General features: G+C 47.0%; 1 protein-coding gene across 1 annotated transcript in view; it reads right to left on the bottom strand.

Annotated features, from left to right (window-relative positions):
- Nucleotides 1-240: 240 nt before the first annotated feature.
- The window catches only part of LOC123753520 (sacsin), a 200,989-nt gene continuing 190,405 nt past the window's right edge, over nucleotides 241-10,824 (bottom strand). The window contains exon 7 of the mRNA XM_069330757.1: nucleotides 241-381. Within this exon, the coding sequence (XP_069186858.1) occupies nucleotides 277-381 (105 nt within the window). The 3' untranslated portion in view covers nucleotides 241-276. The remainder of the gene's footprint in view (nucleotides 382-10,824) is intronic.

Genomic DNA, 10,824 nt, shown 5'->3' with positions numbered 1-10,824 from the left:
CCCTCACTTACTGCCTCCCTCACTTACTGCCTCCCTCACTTACTGCCTCCCTCCGTTCCTCACTGCACGAGACCCGTAAGCCACGTGTGAGAGGGACCCACCTGTGTACCAAACCCGTCCTCTTACAAAGAACGTCAGTTTTCGCTCCTATGCGTTATTAAGGCCCAAAATTGTCGTACTAGAAAATAGAAGCGGCTCGTGAAGGTGACATACTGTCCCGTTTTCTGTTTTGGGTCCTCTGGCTTAGTCTGTTAGGTTAGGAGAGGACACTTTATCTTAACCGTTTTCTTGACGTTTAGAAACCTTAGGAGGACTGGCTAGTGGTGTACTACCGCCACCCATTGAGGGAGGGAGGCAGCGACCACCCGCCTGCTGGCTAGCCTGGAAAGTTTCAGTCTAAGACAATAAATCATTTATGATACAAGTATTTTTATAACATTTATTATCCTAATAATATTACTAAAATATATGAGCATGTACATGCAAAATTTAAGAAAAATATTCTGGCAAACAGGGTTGAGCTTTATAGGCATATTGTATCACGATGGAGCCCATCCCTCCCCACCACCAGGATGGAGCCCATCCCTCCCCACCACCAGGATGGAGCCATCCCTCCCCACCACCAGGATGGAGCCATCCCTCCCCACCACCAGGATGGAGCCCATCCCTCCCCACCACCAGGATGGAGCCCATCCGTCCCCACCACCAGGATGGAGCCCATCCCTCCCCACCACCAGGATGGAGCCCATCCCTCCCCACCACCAGGATGGAGCCATCCCTCCCCACCACCAGGATGGAGCCCATCCCTCCCCACCACCAGGATGGAGCCCATCCGTCCCCACCACCAGGATGGAGCCCATCCCTCCCCACCACCAGGATGGAGCCCATCCCTCCCCACCACCAGGATGGAGCCATCCCTCCCCACCACCAGGATGGAGCCCATCCCTCCCCACCACCAGGATGGAGCCCATCCCTCCCCACCACCAGGATGGAGCCCATCCCTCCCCACCACCAGGATGGAGCCATCCCTCCCCACCACCAGGATGGAGCCCATCCCTCCCCACCACCAGGATGGAGCCATCCCTCCCCACCACCAGGATGGAGCCCATCCCTCCCCACCACCAGGATGGAGCCCATCCCTCCCCACCACCAGGATGGAGCCCATCCCTCCCCACCACCAGGATGGAGCCCATCCCTCCCCCACCACCAGGATGGAGCCATCCCTCCCCACCACCAGGATGGAGCCCATCCCTCCCCACCACCAGGATGGAGCCCATCCCTCCCCACCACCAGGATGGAGCCCATCCCTCCCCACCACCAGGATGGAGCCCATCCCTCCCCACCACCAGGATGGAGCCCATCCCTCCCCACCACCAGGATGGAGCCCATCCCTCCCCACCACCAGGATGGAGCCCATCCCTCCCCACCACCAGGATGGAGCCCATCCCTCCCCACCACCAGGATGGAGCCATCCCTCCCCACCACCAGGATGGAGCCCATCCCTCCCCACCACCAGGATGGAGCCCATCCCTCCCCCACCACCAGGATGGAGCCCATCCCTCCCCACCACCAGGATGGAGCCCATCCCTCCCCACCACCAGGATGGAGCCATCCCTCCCCACCACCAGGATGGAGCCCATCCCTCCCCACCACCAGGATGGAGCCCATCCCTCCCCCACCACCAGGATGGAGCCCATCCCTCCCCACCATCAAGATCCCATACAGTTTGCTGCAAGTCACAAATAATCTACCAACTGCATAATTAATAAATAAAATTTAATTTGTTTAATTAAAAAACAGGAGGCAAAAAATATTAATTATAAAACAATTATAGTATAACTGTACACTTAACACGAAAATTAACATATCCTGGAATATATATTGTACAGCTAAGATTATAATTTTAATATAGGCGGGGAGGTTTGGCAGCCTAGTACATGATCAGGGATCCCTCTCTCCCTCCCTCACCGCTACTCTCCCTCCCCCACCGCTACTCTCCCTTCCCCACCGCTACTCTCCCTTCCCCACCGCTACTCTCCCTCACCCACCCCTACTCTCCCTCACCCACCGCTACTCTCCCTCCCTCACCGCTACTCTCCCTTCCCCACCGCTACTCTCCCTTCCCCACGTCTACTCTCCCTTCCCCACCGCTACTCTCCCTCACCCACCGCTACTCTCCCTTCCCCACCGCTACTCTCCCTCCCCCACCGCTACTCTCCCTCCCCCACCGCTACTCTCCCTCCCCCACCGCTACTCTCCATCCCTCACCGCTACTCTCCCTCCCCCACCGCTACTCTCCCTTCCCCACCGCTACTCTCCCTCCCCCACCGCTACTCTCCCTTCCCCACCGATACTCTCCCTCCCCCACCGCTACTCTCCCTTCCCCACCGCTACTCTCCCTCCCCCACCGCTACTCTCCCTTCCCCACCGCTACTCTCCCTCCCCCACCGCTACTCTCCCTCCCCCACCGCTACTCTCCCTTCCCCACCGCTACTCTCCCTCCCCCACCGCTACTCTCCCTTCCCCACCGCTACTCTCCCTCCCCCACCGCTACTCTCCCTTCCCCACCGCTACTCTCCCTCACCCACCGCTACTCTCCCTCCCCCACCGCTACTCTCCCTCCCCCACCGCTACTCTCCCTCACCCACCGCTACTCTCCCTCCCCCACCGCTACTCTCCCTCCCCCACCGCTACTCTCCCTCCCCCACCGCTACTCTCCCTTCCCCGCCGCTACTCTCCCTCCCCCACCGCTACTCTCCCTCCCCCACCGCTACTCTCCCTCCCCCACCGCTACTCTCCCTTCCCCACCGCTACTCTCCCTTCCCCACCGCTACTCTCCCTCCCCCACCGCTACTCTCCCTCCCCCACCGCTACTCTCCCTCCCTCCCCCACCGCTACTCTCCCTTCCCCACCGCTACTCTCCCTCACCCTCACTCTATGTCACTGCCTCTATCCCTCACTGTATCTAGCCCTCAGGTTGGTATCCAGCTTGGTGGGAAAAACAATGTTTGATTACAATTGTTGACCTCCTATATAACCGTCACACACAAGGTGCTTATAATTACAAATGTCGCCTCAAGAGGATTCAAGGAAAATACTGCATACTATACACAGTAGGCCTTTTCTAAGGTATATAAAGATACATTATTGTACAGTTTAGTAGTACTGAATATAACAATATATATATATATATATATATATATATATATATATATATATATATATATATATATATATATATATATATATATATATATATATATATATTTATATATATAACTGAAAACTCACACCCCAGAAGTGACTCGAACCCATACTCCAAGGAGCAACGCAACTGGTATGTACAAGACGCCTTAATGTGGATTAAGGCGTCTTGTACATACCAGTTGCGTTGCTCCTCGGAGTATGGGTTCGAGTCACTTCTGGGGTGTGAGTTTTCAGTTGCATATTGTCCTGGGGACCATTCAGGCTTGTTCGCATTTGTGTTCCTCACGTGTGCCCCAAAGAATGAGGTGATTTGGTAAAATGCTATGCCCAAGATTACTATCCGAGTGCCGGCGGTGGGGTGGTTCAAATAGCCTCGGCTATCACCTCATTAGTCCGGTCGTGATGGTCAAGTGGATTAAGGCGTCTTGTACATACCAGTTGCGTTGCTCCTCGGAGTATGGGTTCGAGTCACTTCTGGGGTGTGAGTTTTCAGTTGCATATTGTCCTGGGGACCATTCAGGCTTGTTCGCATTTGTGTTCCTCACGTGTGCCCCAAAGAATGAGGTGATTTGGTAAAATGCTATGCCCAAGATTACTATCCGAGTGCCGGCGGTGGGGTGGTTCAAATAGCCTCGGCTATCACCTCATTAGTCCGGTCGTGATGGTCAAGTGGATTAAGGCGTCTTGTACATACCAGTTGCGTTGCTCCTCGGAGTATGGGTTCGAGTCACTTCTGGGGTGTGAGTTTTCAGTTGCATATTGTCCTGGGGACCATTCAGGCTTGTTCGCATTTGTGTTCCTCACGTGTGCCCCAAAGAATGAGGTGATTTGGTAAAATGCTATGCCCAAGATTACTATCCGAGTGCCGGCGGTGGGGTGGTTCAAATAGCCTCGGCTATCACCTCATTAGTCCGGTCGTGATGGTCAAGTGGATTAAGGCGTCTTGTACATACCAGTTGCGTTGCTCCTCGGAGTATGGGTTCGAGTCACTTCTGGGGTGTGAGTTTTCAGTTGCATATTGTCCTGGGGACCATTCAGGCTTGTTCGCATATATATATATATATATATATATATATATATATATATATATATATATATATATATATATATATATATATATATATATATATATATATATAAATATATGTCGCACCTAGTAGCCAGAACGCACTTCTCAGCCTACTATGCAAGGCCTAATTTGCCTAATAAGCCAAGTTTTCATGAATTAATTGTTTTTCCACAACCTAACCTACCTAACCTAACCTAACCTAACTTTTTCGGCTACCTAACCTAACCTAACCAATAAAGATAGGTTAGGTTAGGTTACGTAGGGTTGATTAGGTTCGGTCATATATCTACGGTTATTTTAACTCCAATAAAAAAAAATTGACCTCATACATAATAAAATGGGTAGCTTTATCATTTCATAAGAAAAAAATTAGAGAAAATATAATAATTCAGGAAAACTTGGCTTATTAGGCAATTCGGGCCTTGCATAGTAGGCCAAAAAGTGTGTTCTGGCTACTAGGTACGATATATATATATATATATATATATATATATATATATATATATATATATATATATATATATATATATATATATATGCATAAAGGCTGAATGGTCTCAAAGCCAATATAAAACCAAAAACTCTGGATCCCTGAGGGATTCGAACCCGATCAGCCAGGGTTTCTAGGCCCCCAGTAGTACTGTGCTGTAACCACTCGGTTTTCTGAAAGTGTTTGGAAGTCATGAGGCCTGCCTGCACCCTTTTACAAACCCATGCACCTTAGTAAGGTTCATATTGCCGTACAGTTGCAAGTCCTGTAATGTGGCCTCACAAAGATTATCAAAAATGTCTAGGGAAAGAAAAAAAGAAATACAACTGTCTAATGACAACCATGGGGCTAAGTGGGCTATGGTGAGCCCGTAAAAATAATTTACACACAAATTCCTTGTACTTATACTCTATTGGATGAGGTGAGATGGTACAAAAGTTTTGGGTGAGGTGACAAACACAAGACAGAACACGAAACAATGGGTATAAATTGGATAAGTGAACATATGAATGGAAGTAACTGCAGAAGGCCTATTGGCCCATACTTCTTCTTGCTGCTTCCATATTGGTTTGGGGTCTTGAAGTGAGTAGAATGTAGTTGTGCATTAATTGGCTGTTGATTGCTGGTGTTGACTCTTTGATGTATAGTGCCTCGCTGATGTCAAGCCGCCTGCTATCGCTGTACCTATCGCTGATTTCTGTGTTGTTTGTTAAGATTTCTCTGGTGATGGTCTGGTTGTGAGAAGAGATTATTATATGTTCCTTGATGGAGCCCTGTTGCTTATGCATTGTTAATCGCCTGGAAAGAGACATTATTGTCTTGCCTATATACTGAGTTCTTAGGGGGCTTACAGTCCCCAAGTGGGCATTTAAAGGCATAGAAGACATTGGTCTCTTTTAAGGCGTTCTGCTTGGTATTTGGAGAGTTTTTCATGAGTAGAATTGCCGTTTTTTTGGTTTTATAATAGATTGTCAATTGTATTTTCTGATTTTTGTCTGTATGGATAACGTTCCTATCAACAATATCTTTCAAGACCCTTTCCTCTGTTTTATGAGCCATCGAAAAGAAGTTCCTGTAAAATAGTCTAATAGGGGGTACAAGTGTTGTGTTAGTTGACTCTTCAGAGGTTGCATGGCGTTTCACTTTCTATTTATGATGTCTTCAACGAAACCGTTAGAGAAGCCGTTGTTGACTAGGACCTGCCATACCCTACAGAGTTCTTCATCGACTTGCTTCCAATCTGAGCTGTGGCTGAGAGCACGGTCGACGTAAGCGTTGACAATACTCCTCCTGTACCTGTCTGGGCAGTCACTCTTGGCATTGAGGCACATTCCTATGTTGGTTTCCTTAGTGTTGACTGCAGTGTGGAAGCCTCCGCTCTTTTCCGTGACTGTTACATCCAGAAAGGGCAGCGTCCCATTATTCTCCATTTCGTAAGTGAAGCTCAACACAGAATTCCGCTCAAATGCCTCCTTCAGCTGCTGCAGACATCTGGCATCAGGTACCTGTGTAAAAATGTCGTCAACATACCTGCAGTATATGGCGGGTTTCAAGCCCATGTCAACTAAGACCCTCTGCTCGATGGTGCCCATGTAGAAGTTCGAACAGGACACCTAGGGGGGAACCCATGGCGACCACATCTACTTGCTTATACTTGTGCCCATCTGGGCTCAAGAAGGATGCCTCTTTAGTGCAGGCTTGGATTAGTTTCCTCAGTGTGTTTTCTGGCATGTCAAGAGGAGTGCAAGCTGGGTTACGATACACTCTGTCTGCTATCATCCCGTCCACCGGCACGTTGGTAAATAGTGACTCTTCATCCAATGAGGCTCTTATCCCCGTGGCCTGCGCTCTCCGCAGTAGGTCAACAAATTCCTTGGGAGACTTCAGGCTAAAAGCACAAGGTACGTAAGGAGTCAGCAACCCGTTGAGTCGTTTAGCCAGTCTGTATGTGGGTGGGTACCTTACCTTGAGATTACCTTGAGGTGCTTCCGGGGCTTAGTGTCCTCGCGGCCTGGTCGTCGACCAGGCCTCCTGGTTGCCGGACTGATCAACCAGGCTGTTGGACGTGGCTGCTCGCAGCCTAACGTATGAGTCGCAGCCTGGTTGATCAGGTATCCTTTGGAGGTGCTTATCCAGTTCTCTCTTGAACACTGTGAGGGGTCGGCCAGTTATGCCCCTTATGTGTAGCGGAAGCGTGTTGAACAGTTTCGGGCCTCTGATGTTGATAGAGTTCTCTCTCAGAGTACCTGTTGCACCTCTGCGTTTCAACGGGGGTATTCTGCACATCCTGCCATGTTTTCTGGTCTCATGTGATGTTATTTCTGTGTGCAGGTTTGGGACCAGCCCCTCTAATATTTTCCACGTGTAAATTATTATGTACCTCTCCCGCCTGCGCTCAAGGGAGTACAGTTTTAGGCTCTTTAATCGGTCCCAATAGTTTAGATGTTTTACTGAGTGGATTCTAGCAGTAAAGGATCTCTGCACGCTCTCCAGGTCAGCAATTTCTCCAGCTTTGAAAGGGGCTGTCATTGTGCAGCAGTACTCTACTCTAGAGAGCACAAGCGTTTTGAAAAGTATCATCGGTGTAGCATCTCTAGTGTGAAAAGTTCTTGTTAACCAACCTGTCATTTTTCTTGCAGTTGTGATGGCTACTTTATTGTGTTCTTTAAAGGTAAGGTCTTCCGACATGAGTACACCCAGATCCTTTATATTGCCTTTTCGTTCTATGTAATGATTTGCCTGAGTTTTGTACGTGGTTTCCGTTTTTATATTTTCATTTTTTCCATAGCGCATGAGCTGGAACTTATCTTCGTTAAACACCATATTATTTTCTGTAGCCCATAGATAGACCTGATCTACATCTGCCTGGAGGTTTGCCGTGTCCTCTATGTTGCCTACTCTCATGAAGATCCTAGTGTCATCTGCAAAGGATGATACAGTGCTATAGGTTGTGTTCTCGTCTATGTCCGAAATGAGGATGAGAAAAAGTACTGGAGCAAGCACAGTACCCTGGGGGACTGAGCTCTTCACGGTTGATGGGCTGGATTTTATTTTGTTGACTATTACACATTGGGTTCTGTTGGTCAGGAAATTGTAGATCCATCTGCCTATTTTTCCGGTAATTCCTTTTGAACGCATTTTATGTGCAATAACACCATGGTCACATTTATCAAAAGCTTTTGCGAAATCTGTGTAAATTACATCAGCGTTTTGTTTGTCTTCCATAGCATCTAATGCCATATCATAGTGGTCCAGCAACTGCGACAGGCAAGAGTGCCCTGTTCTGAAACCATGTTGTCCGGGGTTATGGAGATGCTGTGATTCCATGTATTTTGTGATCTTATTTCTTAGCACTCTCTCAAAAAATTTTATGATGTGCGATGTTAGTGCTATCGGTCTGTAATTTTTTTCCTCTGCCTTATTTCCTCCTATATGAAGTGGTGCTATCTCTGCTGTTTTTAGTATATCAGGAATAACGCCAGTATCTAGGCTTTGTCTCCACAGAATGTGAAGGGCCTGCGATAGTGGTTTTTACAGTTCTTTATGAATATGGAGGTCCAAGAATCCGGGCCTGGTGCAGAGTGCATAGGCATACTGTTTATGGCTTCTTCAAAATCCAGTGGGGATAGGGTGACGTCTGATATATGATTTGATGTTGGTATCATATCCATGAAAAATTCCTTTGGGTTATCAATCTTTAGTGTGTTTAATGGCTCGCTGAAAACAGAGTCGTACTGCTTCCTCAGTAGCTCGCTCATTTCTTTGTTGTCATCGGTGAAAGTTCCATCTCCCTTTCGCAGGGACCCGATACTAGATGTGGTTTTTGATCTTGATTTTGCATAGGAGAAAAAATATTTCGGATTTCTCTCTATTTCACTGATGGCCTTTTGCTCTCTTTGCCTCTCCTGGGTTTTGTATGATTCTTGTAGCTTCCGTTCAATTGTTTCTATTTCTCTACCTAACCTTCTTCGCCGTTCTTGAGATAGGGTGCGACTCTCAAGTTGTTCCGCGATTCGTTTTCTTCGCCTATATAGGGAACGACGTTCCCGTTCCAATCTGCATCTCTACCTCTTTTTTCTTAGGGGTATACGGTTTGAACATATTTCTAGTGCTACTGAGCTCATTTTTTCCAGGCATTTGTTCAGGTTTGCATTTTCTAGCTGTTCTTCCCAGTTTATTTCTGTGAAGTCCTGGTTTATTTGCTCCCAGTTTATCTGTTTATTATTGAAGTTGAATTTGCTGAAATCTCCTCCACCGGGAATCTGGACTGGTTTTGAAGGTCTACTCCCCATGGTTGTCATAACTTCAATTAAGTTGTGATCGGAGTAACAGGTATTTGTAATCATTATGTTCCTGATCAATTCATCATTATTAGTGAAAATGAGGTCCAGCGTGTTCTCCTTCCTAGTTGGTTCTACTATTTGCTGGTTTAAGGCAAACCTGTCGCACATCCGTAGCAGGTCATTTGCATGTGCCTGTTCATTTAGGCTACTTCCTGGTATTCTTTCTGATATTACCGTATTAGCCAGGTGCTTCCATTTAAGGTGCCGTAGGTTGAAGTCCCCAAGCAGGATGATGTTCGGAGCTGGATTTGTGAGGTTTTCCAAGCAGTGTTCTCTTTTCATTAGTTGGTCTTTGAACTGCTGAGGGTTTGCCTCCGGTGACTTATATACAAGGACAATAACTACATTTAGAATCTCTATTTTGATTATCAGCACTTCCACCATATCATTTGAGGTGTTTAGCAGTTCAGTACAGATGAGTGTGTCTTTGATGTAGAGGCCGACCCCACCCTGAAGCCGGTGTTTCCTATCACATCTGAAAAGATTGTACTCTGAGATCCATATTTCACCATCATGGTAGTCCTTTGTGTGGGTTTCTGTTAGGGCTGCAAACACTGCATTTGCCTCATGAAGGAGACCATCTATAAAGTGAACTTTGTTGGATTTGCGTGTTTTTATACCCTGGATGTTGGCAAATATAAATGATGTTATCGTGTTAGTGGTAGTACTGGAAGCCTTACTTGGTGTTAATATCTGAGGCTCTGGTAAGGAGGCCACTGTGTTTGCGTCCAGGGTGTGTTGTTTTGGAAGTGATTCGTCCAGTTTTGGTAGTTGGACGGGAGTTGTCTGGTGTAGTACCTGTGTGCTTGTTGATAATTTGTATTCCAGTCTTGTGGGTATCTCCCTTCCCCTCTGTAATCCTGTAGTGGTTCCATCAGACTGTTCCTCTCTCTTATATTTACTACTCTGTTTCTGCCTTCCTCTAAAAAATTTCCAGTAGTGTCATATTGATCTTCCCGTCTATAACGCTGTGTACCTCTCACGTGGAATTCCGGACACTGAAGATTGTAGCATTTTTTGTCCCTAATTGAAAATTGACATAATTTAGGGTGGAAGTATCTACACCCTGTTCCAAAACGGCATGTACCCCTCGCCAACATGTTCCTGCATTTTCGAGGATGCAGAAAATGGCATTTTGCTCCTAATTTTCCATATTTGCATATTCCTTTAGAGTAGAATTTGCAAATATGTTCCGGTTTTGCGCTTTTCAAGGTATTTATATCTGTGACTGTCTTGTCTACCGCTTTATTGGAGCCATCTCCGTTTTTCGTCCCAATTCCTTCATCTATGCACTCTGTCTCACTGTTGCTCTCATCGTTTATATTATCTGGCTCTGCAATATTGCTGTTATTTTGTACCACCATACCCTCCTCCTCCACACTACTGCTGCGGTTCTCTAAACTATCTGTTCCTGAGTTTTGGTCGTTATCCAATGTTGACTTTTCCTAGTCCGCATATATCACTGGTAGCCTGTCTGTGAATGATAATCTCTGTGACTCGGGAATGTTTTTCATCAGTTTAGTTATGTTCTCTAACATTAATCTGTCATCTTTGCAAACCCAGTAAATTCCTTGCCTCTTTATGCATCCTGGAGCTAATTCTGTACAGCCCAGGTGAAATCTTATGTTGCAGATGCAGCACGTTACGCCTGCATTACGTCTTCCCAGTACTCCCGAACACTCGCCACACCTCTCCATTGTCTGGTGTATTGTGTT

Source organism: Procambarus clarkii, chromosome 24 (genome assembly GCF_040958095.1).
Source record: "Procambarus clarkii isolate CNS0578487 chromosome 24, FALCON_Pclarkii_2.0, whole genome shotgun sequence".
Lineage (NCBI taxonomy): Eukaryota > Metazoa > Arthropoda > Malacostraca > Decapoda > Cambaridae > Procambarus > Procambarus clarkii.
Note: the sequence above shows the minus strand (reverse complement) of the source record. Positions and strands in the feature narration are given on the sequence as shown.